The sequence below is a fragment of the Neovison vison genome, chromosome 5 (genome assembly GCF_020171115.1).
Source record: "Neovison vison isolate M4711 chromosome 5, ASM_NN_V1, whole genome shotgun sequence".
Taxonomy (NCBI): Eukaryota; Metazoa; Chordata; class Mammalia; order Carnivora; family Mustelidae; genus Neogale; species Neogale vison.
The window spans coordinates 111968696-111985030 of NC_058095.1; the positions used below are offsets into that span (position 1 = coordinate 111968696).

Below are 16335 nucleotides of genomic sequence, written 5' to 3' on the forward strand. Positions count from 1 at the left end.
AAAGAGCACAAGCAGGGGGAGCAGTAGGTAGAGGGAGAAGCAGGCTCCCTGCTCAGCAGGGAGCCCAATGTGGGACTCAATCCCGGGACCCTGGAATGATGACCTGAGCCGAAGTCAGATGCTTAACTGACTGAGCCACCCAGGCATCCCAAAGACATGCATCTTAAAGCCATAACTTAAAGTTTATATTGTTACACAAATTGGAAACCAGAAATTCTAATTTTTTTAAAGAAACATGGCTGAACACTTTAAAACAGATATTCTTTCTTTAAAATGACATTAATGTATCACAATTACTTAAATACAACTAAATATTGAAGATAGAAAACTACTTGATAAAAATGACAACACACTCCCCCTCCCCAGAATGTTTATTATTTTTATCTTTGGACTTTGTGTTGAACCATTAAAAGATTTCTTCCCTTCTCCCTCCCTTTTTCCCTTCTATAGATATAAGTGATTATAATGTTAATCTTTGCTAGATATTTAAAATGTGAAAATGAGTAAGACATGGTCCTTACTCTGATGGAGCTTACATTTACTAGTAGACAAGTAAACAGACCAACATTTAAAAACCAGTACACTGGGCGCCTGGGTGGCTCAGTGGGTTAAAGCCTCTGCCTTCGGCTCAGGTCATGATCTCAGGGTACTGGGATCGAGGCCCGCATCAGGCTCTCTGCTCAGCAGGGAGCCTGTTTCCTCCTCTCTCTGCCTGCCTCTCTGCCTACTTGTGATCTCTGTCTGTCAAATAAATAAATAAAAATCTTTAAATAAATAAATAAATAAATAATAAAAACCAATACACTGAGGACTATAAAACATGATGCACAGGATGCTAGTGAGGAAAATGTTCTAGAAGAGATGACCACTTGTCTGAGCTTTAAAGAATGGTGTGAGTTATTCAGGAAAAATGAGTTTGAGAACTATGCACACAGAGCCAGCAGTAGGTACAAAGCCAGGAGGCAAGAGAAATCACCACTATGAAAGATAATGGTAAGACCTGTTGTGAGCCCAATGACATGGCAAAAGAAAAAATAAAAAAAAGAAAAGAAAAAATTCATGTTTAGATATAGCAAAATTTTGTTATATGGTAGAAAGTAGACCCTTGAACATTAACATGGCCCCTTACTCTGCCTAGTGGAACAAAAACTACTGAGCTTCTTCTATATATGACCTGGCATACTACTCACTGAATACATACTTCATTGACAACTGAATTTTGTTCATATCTCCCTAAGAAACTAGGGGGACACTGGAGTGAACTTAGATGTTTATATCATATGTCCTTGGTGCTACTTGTTTTCTAACTTAGTAGAAAGCCTAAGTGAAAGTAATCTTAAACTTAATTTGACTTCTAGTCAATCTTTGAATGCAAACCAACCTTTGTGGTCTGACCTAGCTTTATGTATATTCTAGGAAATGGAAAAACAAAAACAACAACAAAAGTAGAATGGCTGGAATATGATATAGACTGGGGAGTGGTGGAAGCTGAAAAGGTAAACAGGGGTGAGATCATAATAGCACTTAAAAAAGTCAAAAGTCTTTATCTTGGAGACAGTGGAAGAGCCATAAAATAATTCAGAGCGATGTAATGTGACCAGATTTGGATTTTAGAACAATCAGTAAAAGTAGGGATTAAATGAAGGCCTAGTTAGAAGCCTGCTCAAATGATGCATGTGAGACACGATGATCTATTTGGCAGTTGTAATAGAGACAGAGGAACAGATGATAGATTTACAAAGGAAGAAGCATAGAAAAAAAAGAGGTAAAGGAAAAGTAATATTCCCCTTTCCTTTACCTTATTTTAGAGAAACACTCTAAGATTTTTGGATGGGCTACTTCATGGAAAATTATTTCATTCTCTGACACAGAACAGGAGAGGGGAACAAATTTTGGAGGGAAAATGATAAGCTGGAGTATATTGTTTTGAGGAATGCATAGGATATGTCCAATAAGGAACTTTATATCTGAGTCTGAGTATATATTTGAAAGTATAAAATTCAAAGAATTAAGTTACCTTATGAATATGAAACATCGATTATGAAAACCAGGATGGAGGCCCCTGGGTGGCTCAGTGGGTTAAAGCCTCTGTCTTCGGCTCAGGTCATGATCTCGGCTCAGGTCATGATCTCGGGGTCCTGGGATCAAGCCCCACATCGGGCTCTCTGCTCAGCAGGGAGCCTGCTTCCCCCTCTCCTGCCTGCCTCTCTGCCTACTTGTGATCTCTATCTGTCAAATAAATAAATAAAATCTTTAAAAAAAAAGAAGAAAAGAAAACCAGGATGATGGGGGATAAGAACATATAACTCTAAAAAAAAAAAAAGAAAATATAACTCTAAAACATACTGAGGAAAGTAAAGGAATAGGAAAGTATGTGTAAGATATAAACTGAAGCAATGTGCAACACAAAACTAAGAATTAAGAAAATGGAGGACGATAAAAACTCAAAACTCAATTGTTACCACGAACAAATCTATTTTCTACAAATGTTTCTCATGAAATGAGAGTACTCTTTTTGTTGTTGTTGTTGTTGTTGTTGTAAAGAAATGTGACATTTTGAGCTGAAGAGTCTACTGGAAATTTTAGTTGTTTAATAAAATACGTAACTGGACACCCCAGCCTTCCAAGAATTAAATAAAACAAAAAGCCTGCTCCAGATATAGAAAGGACATAGTTTACCACAGGCACTTGGTACAGGGACACAGGAAATACGGTGTAAGAATTTATTTCTCCATTTTAAAAAATGCATCTAGGGACAGTAGGAAAAATTTGTCTCCACATGGAGACATGGATCATCATGTGTCCAAACTAAATGTGTTAATCTATAGTACTGGTAGATTCTATTTCCTTCACTAAACAAAGATCTAGCACAGAATAATGTATTATTCGCAGCAACCACCTCATCTCTGAAATCACAAGCTTAAAAATACTGCCTACAATGGAAACATAGGTGCTCTAGACCATAGTTCCCATAAACATACATAGTAAGCACATAAACCATGATTCCCACAATTTACAAAAATTTATAGAAAGAAATCTGTAATTTAACTGTATCCAATGTGTTTTTTTGTGGATTTATATTTAGGGCAAAGAGGCTATGTATCCCATACAACACGTACATATTTCTCGCTTGCCATTTAGCATGAACACTCAGATCCACCCATACACACACACACATATAGAAAACTGAGAAGGGCTTTCTTGAAAGTGCTGAACTTCTGTAGACTGGTGGCATTCTCCAAGAGTTCACATAAAAAGTAGGATGGATATATTGTAAGCATAACTTTAGAACAACCAAGTGAAAATGATATCAAATCCACTTTGGGATATAAAATAATGTAATTCATATGTAATTGACATCTTATCCTCCAGCTTTTGAATCCGTGGGTATTATTTATGTTCTTGTCATGTACCACAGAATAAGTTTCTGAGAATTCTTCCCCAAAAAAATCTACTTACAGAGAAAGTATGGAGATTCTGAAGAAGTAAGATAGTTCCAGGTGGGTCAGGGCTCCTAAATGATTTTATATACTTGAACTAAAATTTGCATATAAAGTAGGAGCAATACATTCATTAAGTTTAAATGTCCCCCCCTTTTTTGGTATAAGTAAATACAGAGAATAGATTGGCTCAACCTTCAGTCAAGAAACAGAACAGAGCTACTTGTAGAAATACTGCCTCCTAGTGGAAAGATCACTTTTTAAATTTGTTTTGTAAAGTACTGGTATATAGCATATTCACTACGTCACTAGTGACATAGTGTCACTATGTCACTAATGGAATAGTCACTATGCCATTATTCACAATTTAAAGTTACAATTCAATTTCAGCTTGATACTTAGTACCTCCAAAAGAATGTCATGAACTCTCATCTAATTTACAAACTTAATTTCTCTTCTTAATAAAATGACAACCAATACTTCCTATGTGCAATTAGTAGTAGTGCTTAGAGTGAAAACAAAACTTACTAAAAATAAAAATTATCATTGTGGCTGTACCCTCAAAGTCCCAGAAATGCTTGAGAGTGACAGAGATCTTACAGAGTTAATAAGATATGATCATTTAACAACCTATTCATTCTGTTTCTGAGTTACTGAATCAAGATTTTTTACTCAGTAAAACAGCAAGGAGACTTTTCGTTAAATACTGTGAAGCAGATAATCTAAAATCACAGATAATCAAACATAATCTTATTTGGTTTTAGAATATTTTGGTACATAAAGTGAAATACAGACACCTAATACTTTTTTTAAAAAAGATTTTATTTACTTGAGAGAGAGAGAGAGAGAGAGCACACACGCAAGTGAGTGGGGGGCAGTGCAGAGGGAGAAGAAGACTCCCTGTTGAAGAGGGAGCCCAACACAAGGCTCAATCTCAGGACCCTGGGGATCATGACCTGAGCAGAAGGCAGACACTTAACTGACTGAGCCACCCAGGCGCCCCAGCCACCTAATACTCTTGTAAATTTGTAAACTTCAAACAAAATAATACACAGTGAAGAACTGGAAAATTATCATACTTTCTAAATGTGTGAAATTATTCTTTATCTTTATAATTATCATTAAACATAAAAGTTTTTTGCATGAGTTTGAAATTATTGTCCTATGCTTTTTGTTTAATGCCTTCCATCAACTGGAAGAAATGAGGTATTTTATTTAAATTTTACACTGAGTTACGAGTTGCATAGAAGAATTCAACTAAACAAGGTACCAGGTTGTGACAACTTTACAACATAAATCACAGTATTGAAATTGCTGGTTTATTGACTGCCACCTTTCACTAGATATTAAACATCTGAAAGATAACAACTGGATTTTTTTTTAACCTACCCTAGTATCTCAACAGAATTTTGGTTGAATGGATTATATTAACAAGAAGTTGAAAAAAAAATCAACTTAGGTATCTTTGATTAACTGTAAAATCTGAAATGAGATTTTAAGTCACAAGATGCGGGGTCAAATCTTATTTTACCACAAATTATATGATTTTAAGCTCCACCTCAAAGAGACTCAGTTTTCTCATCTGAATAAAGAGAGGTACAACTGACCTATGTATTTCAGAGTAGCTACAAAGGTAAAATGAAGTAATGTATGTAAAAGTCCTTTGTAAATACCTAACAAATGTAATTTTCCATTATGCTACTGCATGTACAGTTAGGACCAAGTGTATATATAAAATAAGAAAAATTTTTAAGATGCAACATAACTACTCATATTAAAAATACATGTCATATATTACATGTCACACCATTTTCTCCCAAGTGAAAACAGCGTGACTTCTCTCTTCAGCCTACAAATATACTTTCAAGTACTGGTCAAAAAAGAAAGAAAAAAAAAAATCCCTTCCTTCGAGACACAGCTCCCAGTGCTTTATTTTCTCTGCTAAATACTTTTAAAGAAGAGTGGACACCTATGCATATTCCTCCTCAATGCACTGAAATCGGACTCTGCCACCATTGCTTGTAGAACAGCTTTGATATGGTTAATCCATTGGTTTCCTTCTCATTCCACATTTTATTCTATCTCTGAAAATTTCTTGTACCTTGTATCTCTGGAAATTCCAAGTACCTCTCACATTCAAACTGGCTTCTTTATTCAAAATAAGTATACTCTGCTTTTTTCCCCTTATTTCTGATGATTCATCTTTTTTTTTTTTAAACTTGTTCATCTTCTTGTTCTTCAAATGTACGTGTTGTATGAGGTTTCACCCTTGAACCTCCTTTTTTCTCACTGTGTAGTTCTGCCTAGATGATTCAGCCTACTCCGGCAAGCTTGGGCCTCATCTCTGCATAGCCAGCTTCTAAATCTGTATCTTTCTACCAGCTCCCACCAAGATGTGACGTCTGTATTTCTAGTCATTGACCAAATATATCCACTGGATATACTTCAGTCCGCATGTCAAACTCACTGTTCTCCCTTTTCCCAAACATCTTCCTTCCGTTTGTTGCTGTTCTTGATAGACAACCAAGCAGAAAGCTTAGAGTCATCAGTAATTTCTCCCCTCCTTAGCTGTCATCTTTGTTATCTATTAAGAGGATCTATGGGCTCTATGTCTGATCCATCTTAATTTCCACTGCCTTCATTGTTTCTTTTTAAAAATATTTTGCCTCTTAAATACATCTTTCTGCTGTGGTCTCTCACAATTTAAATCCATCCTGTTACAAGTGATGCTAAGGAAATAAAAACACTACCCTGTTTTTTGTGTTTATTCTTTACCTGGAAAATCAACCCTACACTCTTTGACATGGCATTTGAGACTAACTAATCTCTTTCCAACCTGTTTTTCTAGTAACTTCTGCCTACACCCTTCTCTCTCTAGAACATGGTTTACACTTTCAATTTCATAGCCCTAGTTCATGGTATTCCCTCTACCTGTTATGGCTATTCTTCATTTATCAAAAGCCTGTACATCTTTTGGGCCCATATGATACATCATATTCTCTATGGCACTTTCCATAACCTTCCTTCTTCTGTACTCTTCTGCTGCTATCAAAATTAAATTTAAGTATTATAAGTGTTTATCTCCTTCACTGCATTAGACTAAAGGTGAAAAGGTCTAACTCACTTTGATTCAGATATTCTTCACACAATGCCTGACAAATAGGGTATACCCAGTAAATACTGAACTGGACAGCCCTACTACTGATTTATATAACAAACAGAACAAACCTAAAGAATAATCTTCATCTAGATTTTGCTGGAATCAAATGAAACTCATTTAGCTTTGGATTAATAATGAAAATATACCTAAAAGATGAATTATCCATTTAATCCTCTCGGTTTTAAGTAAATCAAACAGCTAAATTTCCCTCTTGTAGTCAGTTTAGAAGGAGGCAAGAAACAGTTGCATAAAAATCCAGTCAAGTATCTGCAAAAATACATAGAAAAGAAATGTAAGACACTTACTAGTGCTATTACAATATCAAGATAAGGATCATTAGGTCTGCTAAAGTCTTTTGTATATTAAAGAGTTAAAGACATCGTGAAGCTTAAAAATAACATTAATTCAGTTAAGAGTTCAGCACTAACTCACTGTCATGAAATATTTTTGTATAACTCTTAAAAAATCTGAAATAAATACTAATTTAATGAAATTATACTCAGTTTTACTCTATGACTATAGATCATGTATCAGCAAATTATAGCCTATAGGCCAAACCTGCCTGGCCCCACATCTGTTTTTTAAAAATAAAGTTTTACTGAAACACGGTCATACTCATTTTGTGTTGTTACTGTCTGCTTTTGCTCTACAATGGCAAAGCTAAGTAGTTTGAGACGGAGACTGTATGTACCACAAAGTCTAAAAATATTTACTATCTCACCTTTAAAGAAAATTGGCCAACCCCTGCTACAGATAATCAGTTGCAATCTAGTTGAAAACCATGCCAGTTTGGATATGTGAGGACTTTTTATTATTCTAGAATTTAGAATCTTTATGCAAAGATTTCTTCTCAAAAATCAAAAGAATAAAAAATAAAGTTTTAAAGATGTTATGATAGGAAATAAACTGATGTCAAGTACATAGGAGATAAATGGTATACACGCAGGATTTTTAAAATAAATTATTTTATTTGTATATTTATATGGTGGCCTGTTTACTTAAGTAGGAAAAGGAGCAGCTATTCTTTATATTAGAGCGTGTCCCTAAAAATTAACTCTTCTACCTCTACTGCCTCACTAAAAATAGAAACTTAATTCTTCCTACAAGAATAAAGGGACAAAGTTAAATATAATTAATTATTTTTTAAAATGAGGGGAGGGAAAGCTGGAAAGAGGAGAAAGAAAAGAGGTAAAGGGAGAGGAAGAACCCGCTGTTACCTCATTCTCTAATTGATATGAAGCCAATCTGTGTACCAAAATTAAGGCCATCTCGGACATGGGAGAAAAACTTGTCAGGATGGCAGGATGTACAGAGGTCAAGATCTTGGTTCAGGTCTTGAATATTCTGTGGTAGAATTCCTCCCCGTTCTAGAAGAATCCTTAGGATAAAGATTTTTCAAAGATACCAAGTGTTTATTTTACCTAGCCAAAGCAGTAAAAAATACATACATATGAATATTGGTGTAAAAGAATTCTGGGAAAGATTTGCTTGGAACAATGAAAATTGGTTTTCAGATACAAAACACGAACAAGTCAGGAATTTGGAAGATTTTATCACCATTAATCACTTAAGTTTACATACGAACTGTAAACTTTCTATATTGTCCTGCAGACATGACCTGGGTCCAGAATTTTATAATCAAAATCAAGTACTTATTTAGAAGAAACATCTAAAGTTACAAGGATATTTGCAGACAAGATTCACCTGATTCAGACAGAGATGCTTTTTAGTCATTTGGCCCTCCCACCTCTTGTCCTCCTATTAACAGGTTTTCACAGAGAAATTGCTTCTCCTAAATACTTTACAATATGAAATATGAATATTAATTAGTGATACTAATTCCACAAGTCACATTTAACAATCAATTTCAATCCTTTCTATATGCTAAATGAGGCAGAATCTGTGCAACGTTTTGTTGACTAGACTAGAAACACAATTAAAATCAGATAATTTTCTTTTTTAGAAATAACAAATAATGGCTTTTAATAGCAAAACTTCATAATTCAAAATTGAAAGGGACCACAGAAAGCTTAAGAGTGACTATGTGCTTATATTATCTAACACTTTTGCTAAGAAATATATTCCTCTAGCTAGAGAATAAAATAATTTTAAAATATCATCTTCCTGATAGTTTATTACATTACAGATTTCAGCTGAAGAAAGACTATGAAGCACATGACAACTTTTCTATATGAAGTTTAAGTACATCTCTTAAAACTATAAGTCAAATAATAGCTTCCTGCACTTTTAAGTCAATAAGAGATAACAGGAAAATTTCTGTTAGTCAAACTTAAATAAGAATAGATTTCATAATCAAAATACGTTTTTGTATAAAATACGTATGTCAGCTACCTATTTATCTGCCACCTCAATTTTTCTTAGAGTTACTAATTGTTGTCTAAAATGATTTTCATTTTAGAAACAATAAGCAATAACTAAACTTGCAGTTTTGGAATGAAATCAAACATACCTGGTGGCTTTACGAATGTCAATGTAGGGATTTGGTGAATCAAATAACCGTACACATTCAGGATCAAGACTATGAAATTCCTTTGCTGATTCCCTTGGCAGAGTAAAACAGCAAGGTCCTACTGAAGGTCCCAGTACAACAATAATGTCTTCCAAATTACACCCATATTCTGTGATCATAGCATTCACTGTAGCCATAGCAACACCTAGCAAAGTACCCCTCCAACCTGGTAAATAGGAAGAAAAAGAGGTAAGGGAAGTTAAAACATAGCATTTCACCTTAATTTATCTCTAACTTAAAAATGAGCAGAGTTAGTTTGCATATTTTTCAAAGTCCAGAAATAGCAATGAATCACAAGATCAATTAATTAAGCTAAATAACCAATTAACAAAAACACCGGTTTTTATTTTTCTTATTTTTTTAAAGATTTTATTTATTTATTCATTTGAGAGAGAGAGAGAGAGAGCAAGAGAGAGCAGAGTGGAGAGGAGAGGGAGAAGTAGAACCTTGGGATCATGACCTGAGCCTAAGGCAGACATTTAACTGACTGAGCCACCCAGACACCCCTAAAACACTGGTTTTTAAATGAGGTACACTATGCAAACCACCTGACATGGGAGAGATATGTAATGGGAGGTCCCTTCTGCTTCCTTTAAAAATATTCTATACTTTCAGTTTCCAGTGGGATTATACCTTATAAGTCTCTCTCTCCTTCACTTTTTTTAGACACTTTTTTTAAACTTGGGGGGAGGAAATATACATATCATTAAATTTACCATTTTAACTCCTTTTAAGTATATACTTCAGTAGTGTTAAATATATTCACATTGTTGTGCAACCAAGTTCTATAACTTTGTCATCTTGCAAAACGGAAACTCGATGCCCATTAAATAATTCCCCGTCACCACTTTGCCCCAGCCCATGGTACCCACCATTCCACTGTGTCTATGAATTTGACTACTTTAGATACCTCATGTAAGTGGAATCTTACAGTATCTCTTGTGACTGACTTCCTACATTTAACATAATGTCCTCAAGGTCCTCATTCAGGTGTAAGGATTTCCTTCCTTTCTAATGCTAAATAATATTCCACTGTATGCATTTATCACATTTTGCCTATCCATTCATCCATCTATGGAAACCTGTATTGCTTCCACCTCTTTGCTATTATGGATAATTCTGCTATATGCACAGGTGTGCTTTTGTTCTTTTGGATATATACCCAGAAGTAGAACTGCTGAATCATATGGTAATTGTATTTTAAAATTTTTGAGGAACCACCATACTATTTTTTATAGCAGCTGTACCATTTTACATTCCCACCAATTGTGCATCAGAGTTCTAATTCCTCCACATCTTCACCATTTGCTATTTTCTTTTTATTTCTTTTTTTAATATTAGCTATCCTAATGGGTTAGGTGATATCTCATTATAGTTGTGATGCACATTTTCCTAATTATTAGTGACATTAAGCATCTTTTCATCACTTGCTTGTTGGCCATTTGCTTATCATGTTTGGAAAAATGTCTGTTCAAGCCCTTTGCCCAATTTTACCTGGGTTATTGATTTTTTTGTTGAGTTGTAGATTCTTTATATATTCTGGACATAAACTCCTTATCAGATATATGAATTGCAAATATTTTCTTCCATTCCATGGGCTGCCTTTTAACTTTGTTGTCTGTGTCCTTTGATGCAGTTTATTAGTTTTGATGAATTTCAATTTATCTGTTTCTACTCTTGTTTCTTGTGCTTTTGGTTTCATATCTATGAAACCATTGCTTAAACCAAGTTTATGAGGATTTACATTTTCTTTAATAAGTTTTATAGATTTAGCTCTTACATTTAGGTCTTTAACCTGTTTTGAGTTAATTTTTATATACAATGTAAGATAAATATCTAACATCATTCTTTTGAATGTAAATATCCACTTTTCTCAGTACTATTTGTCAAAGAGACTGTCCTTTCCCCACTGTATAGTCCAGGTACCTTGTTAAAAACCTTTTGATCATATATGCAAGGGTTTATTTCTGGGTTCTTTTTTTATATATTTTTATAACAAGTTTTGAAATCAGAAAATGTCAGACTTTTAACTTTATTTAAGAGTGTTTCATTTTGGGGCGCCTGGGTGGCTCAGTGGGTTAAGCCACTGCCTTCGGCTCAGGTCATGATCTCAGGATCCTGGGATCGAGCCCCGCATCGGGCTCTCTGCTCAGCAGGGAGCCTGCTTCTCTCTCTCTCTCTCTCTCTCTACCGGCCTCTCCATCTACTTGTGATTTCTCTCTGTCAAATAAATAAATAAAATCTTTAAAAAAAAAAAAAGAGTGTTTCATTTTGACAGCTTTAGTATATGTGCTGCCGAAGCAAGCACTCATTTGACAGCTTTAATCTTTGATATTTAAAAATAATGTTTCAAAACCTAAGAAGTAACAAATAAGATTCTCCTTTTATATCCAAAATCGAAGACTCAAATAACTTTTTGACAATGTCAAATCATAAATGTGACTTCTAGTCATCCAATCCCATAACTTTAGCTAGATCAGAAGAAAATATGCCACCTTCTTATTTTTTTGTCTAAAAAGCACAATAGATTTACAAGCAGAAAGAAATATCAAATATCATCCCTCATTTTACAAAGCCATGGCCACAGGATAATCTAAATAGCACTTTAAAATACCTTCAGAAAACAAAATTCCATAACCTTAACACAACAACGAAAATCCTTTGTTCTTAACTTTAGATAATATTTAAAGGCACTAGACTATAACATATTAAGCTAAATGCAGTTTTCCAAACATATCTTGCTTCTTACCTCCATACCTTTACATATATGCTGCTGCACCTTCATCCTCATGAATACCTTTCTCCAACATACCTTATCTTCTTGGTCTCCATTGCCTAGACTTTAAAAGTTCTCAACAAGAGCCAGTACCACTTCCTCTGAAGTGTTCTGAAAAGCATGGAGGTGCTTTTTGCTGTTGTTGTTGTTATTACAACTGGGGTGCTACTGGCATTCGGAATTTTGAAAACCAAGCAAACTACAATATAAGATTATCTTGCCCAAAATGTTAAAAGCAACCCTGCTGAGAAACCCTGGCACCTATTCAAGTCCTGCAAATTCCTCCAGAATCAGTCAGGGTACTGCTTCCTTTAGGAATTCTACTCTGATTCATGTAATTTGACTTAGGTACTGCTTTTATTTGTTCCTATAGTAAAAGTATGCTGGCTCTACTCCTATTTTATATTTAATACCTGTAAAGTAATTAACTGTCATGCCCACTAGAAAGAAATTATAACTTTTCCTATACTACAAAACTGGTAAAATCCTAAATGCTTAATTAAGTACACTTACCAGCGTGAGCAACACCACATGATTTTCTGACAGGATCAGCAAAAACAATTGGTATACAGTCAGCACCAAGAGCTGCTATTGTGACTCCCCTCTGATTTGTGGTGATTCCATCATAAGATTCAGGCTCCTTCCTTCCCATAATCCAGACATCATTGGCATGATCAGTCTAATACCAAAGATGTGTGATAAAAATATTTTGAAAGTAGAATTTCTGATCCATAAGCTTTTTCTGAAAATACTCATTTTGTACGAAATTATATAACCAGTTTAATATTACTAGCAAGCATTAAAAAACATCACTTCGATAGTAAAATACCAAATTTACTTGTCATTTAACTTTTGGTATTATAATCTCTATACATTTTATTCAAAGGAAAACAGACTTGAACACTTAACAATTTAATACAGTCCATCACAAACATCTCCTACTAGAGATGGGTAAATCTCTCCTTGCAGCAGTTTCCATAAAGTACTATTTATGGAAAGAAGTTAATTACCAAATTAAAGATATTCTTACTTTTCTTGACCCAAATAAAGCTAGAATTCTATAACAAACAAGGTATCAATAGTGATCCTAGTTCCTCCTAATGTTAATTTAGAAAATAATGGCCTTTCTCTCCCACCATTCTGGAATCTTCTTTCTAAATCAAAAAGGGCAGTGGTACTATAAGAATTAACTGTACTTTTAGATACAAGAAGCTTCCTGTGAAATATATCTATGAAGAACTGATTTTTAGGCTCTAGTGTATAGATCCAAGAAAAACAACCATATCATTATCCTAAAATTTTAGATATAACACCAGATGCAAAAGTTAAATAGCTTGTTTAAAGTCCATGTAGTCATTAGCACAGTCAAGAATATATTTTAGATCATCCAAAACATGAAACAAAATTTTACCTTTATTCGGTAAAATTTCTCCACATTAAATCCTACAGCATTTCCCAACCTACGCAGATTTTCTTGAACAACGACCTTGGGATCTCTCCTTTTGGAACTACTGAAGAGATTGAATGAGCTAAGAGTTGGGATGTAGGATATTCCACCTGTTCTTGTAGTAAATCCGTGTAAGAAAATATCTGCTGAATAGAGTAACGAAGAGTAAAAATATGCTATACAAAAGACTATAAAATGTTACAAATCCAGTGTCTCAGCAAGACTCTCCCTGATCACCTCAAACTGCATGTTTTTCTAGCTTCCAATTTCTTCAGCACTGTGTACCTCATGTGTTCTGTTATATATGGCTTTATGTTTGCTTTACCTTCCCCATGGGATCATTGCTCTTCAAAGAGTATCTTCTGTCCCATTTGTCTTTGTTATTCCTACCAGCATATAGCCCAAAGTAAATATCATTTAACCAAGAAGTAAGATTCACATTTTAAAATTTCATTCTTCTGTGAAGGTGCCAATGAGTTAAAGTATCAGAATTTCTAAATAGGAGATGCTTAGGGTCATAAATCTCACTTTAAAGGAAGGCTGGGGAATTTGTCTTAAAACTGAATTTGCATAAAGCAAATTTATTTGTTAAGGGTGGCATTGAAGGGACTATCCCTTGGTATCCCTTGACATCCCTCACACTCCCATGTTGCAACTGATGTCAGTGAGATAATAAAACTATAGACTATGAAAGAAAGGAGGAGGAAAAAGGTGAACAACCTCTAAAGAAAGACTAGTTTTTCATGTATACAGCAGAAATAACAGAGTGTTTAACACACCTGAGATTAAAGGAGATGTGATAATGGTTAACTCTCCTCTCAGTGCTGGCAGGCTTCTCAAATATGTTTGAATTTCATTCTGGATTGCTTCTACTTCTTGAGCTGTGATCATGTTTATTTCAGTGGATTGTTTCAAAGGATCTCCCCTCGAAGTCACCCGTAAGTCTTCAAACTCAAAACTGTAAACATCGGTGAAGAGTTGATCAATAAAAGCCTTCAGTAATGTCTTCCGGTGCATGGGTACAATTACTTTAATGCTGGTCAAATTTTTTTCATCAATTTTTTGCTTAATAGTATACAAAGAGGCAGCCATACTAGGATTGCTAACAGTCTCAAATCCTCTCAAGAGAGTTGATAATCCATTGCTTGCTTCTAATTCACAGTGATTATGTGCACCATCCCTTTCACAGCTGATGTTACTGCAACATATTATACAAAGAAACTTGGCTTTGGCAGCATGGTGGTATCTGACAGCATTCAATGTCTTTAGTAATGCCTGATGACTGTTTTTCTGAGAGTTAAATTTCAAACCAAAGAAATCAACCAACACTGCTTCTGCCATCCTTCAGGAGGGTACAAGGCCCTTCAAAGATTTCTGTGCCTCCTAAGAAATCACCTACAAAGAAAAAAATAGTCTAAGAATGCAAAATTATATCAACCTTCTCATAGTTACAAGTTTGTACCTACGTTTAAAAAAAAAAGTTTTATCGATCTAAAAACATAAAAAAATAGATCTAGATGACTCCAAGAAAAGCTAGTCCATTATTTGTCCTAACAGAACCATGAACGTGGAACCATTTGTGAAAGTGATTTGTACATCTTTCCAGTAGAGCAACAGTTCCTGTGTGTGTGTGTGTGTGATGTTTTTTCATACAGCAAATTTTAAGTAGGGAATTACTTAACTTAGACAAAGTCCTGCTTTTTAATTACAGGGTGTCAAATTATGGTATATGTGTATCATTAATCCTGACATGACAGGCATGTTAGTTCACACCCCTTCATATGAAATATCGGGGCCTTTAATAGGTTAATGGAGCGACATCTAAAATTTACGGTTTTTTTAAATTTATTTTCAGCATAACAGTATTTATTTTTGCACCACACCCAGTGCTCCATGCAATCCGTGCCCTCTCTAATACCCACCACCTGGTTCCCCAACCTCCCTCCACCGGCCACTTCAAACCCCTCAGATTGTTTTTCAGAGTCCATAGTCTCTCATGGTTCACTTCCCCTTCCAATTTCCCCCAACTCCGTTCTAACTCCCCTTGTCCTCCATGCTATTTGTTATGCTCCACAAATAAGTGAAACCATATGATACTTGACTCTCTGCTTGACTTATTTCACTCAGCATAATCTATAAAAGCTGAAACGATTCTAGGATTTACACAGCACTCTAGGATTTGGAACAGACGTACTGCCCACCTGCTTCCTTACTCCGTCCCTGGCCCCCGCCCCGCGCAGATCTTCTCCCCTCCCAGCCCAGAGAGTCGGTTTCCCTTCAGGAGCCGCCTTGAGTGGTGACCCCCGCGGCCCAGGGCGCTTTTCTCCTGCAGCCACTCCCAACCTCCACTCCGGACAGTACTGGGCTCCCACTGAAGTTCATCTCGCCAGGTTTGAAAAACACTGAGAGAAGCAAGGGGAGTGACAACCATCCTCCCTTCTGCCTTGGGAAATGCCACCAAAAGCATCTGTCCTTCTCCCGATCCCGTGCTTGGTCTCTACCAGCCCGGGCGCCTCCACCGCCTCCTCCCCGCCCCCTTGAGACTTTCTGACCCCTCCGATGCCCAGCGCAGGCAGATTTCCCCGTCCCCCCTGTGGGCGCTCCGCCTCGGATGGCACCCTCCGGCTTCTGCGAGCTCCGAGACGCCCGGGCGCGCCCCCCCCCCCCCCCCACGGAGCCAGGACGGAACCCGGAAGCCACGACCGTGGCACCTGGAGTTCTAAGCCCGACCCGCGACTCCGCCGCTGCAGCGCCTGGACCACCTCACCCACCTCACCGCCGACCCACCACGGGCGCCCCGCCAGGCGTGGGCACGACGGCTGGGGCCCAGCGGCTGCGGAGGACCGGGCTGAGCCAGGCCGGCGACCTGCAGGGAGGCACGAGCGGAGAACAGGGCTGGGTACGGAGAGGCGCCGGGGGAAAGCCCGAGAAGAGCCCAGCGCCGGCCCCCGCGGCCGCCTCAGCAGTTCCGGGTCAGCGCAG

At 36.5% G+C, this 16335-nt stretch overlaps 1 protein-coding gene across 5 annotated transcripts; it reads right to left on the reverse strand.

The window, feature by feature from the left end:
• Window positions 1-5716: 5716 nt before the first annotated feature.
• LACC1 (laccase domain containing 1) lies at window positions 5717-16329 on the reverse strand. Of its 5 annotated transcripts, none has more exons than XM_044249779.1 (7): window positions 16141-16329; window positions 14133-14748; window positions 13318-13499; window positions 12420-12585; window positions 9071-9296; window positions 7818-7978; window positions 5717-6867 (listed from the first exon to the last, which is right to left on the reverse strand). In XM_044249779.1, the coding sequence occupies exons 2-6, from the start codon at window positions 14692-14694 to the stop codon at window positions 7819-7821; spliced, it is 1296 nt and encodes a 431-aa protein (XP_044105714.1). In that variant the 5' UTR covers window positions 14695-14748; window positions 16141-16329; the 3' UTR covers window positions 5717-6867; window position 7818. The 5 variants fall into 5 exon arrangements, with proteins under 5 accessions (XP_044105714.1, XP_044105716.1, XP_044105713.1 ...); XM_044249781.1 differs by having other exon boundaries at window positions 13318-13496; window positions 16125-16329; XM_044249778.1 differs by having other exon boundaries at window positions 16125-16329.
• Window positions 16330-16335: the final 6 nt, after the last annotated feature.

Coding starts and splice junctions, on each gene's coding strand:
- LACC1 (XM_044249779.1), bottom strand. CDS start 14,694: ATGGCAGAAGCAGTGTTGGTTGATTTCTTTGGTTTGAAATTTAACTCT. Junction 12,586..13,317: donor AGAAATTTTACCGAATAAAG/GTAAAATTTTGT, acceptor CTTTGGTATTAG/ACTGATCATGCCAATGATGT. Junction 9,297..12,419: donor ATGTGGTGTTGCTCACGCTG/GTAAGTGTACTT, acceptor CCTATTTACCAG/GTTGGAGGGGTACTTTGCTA.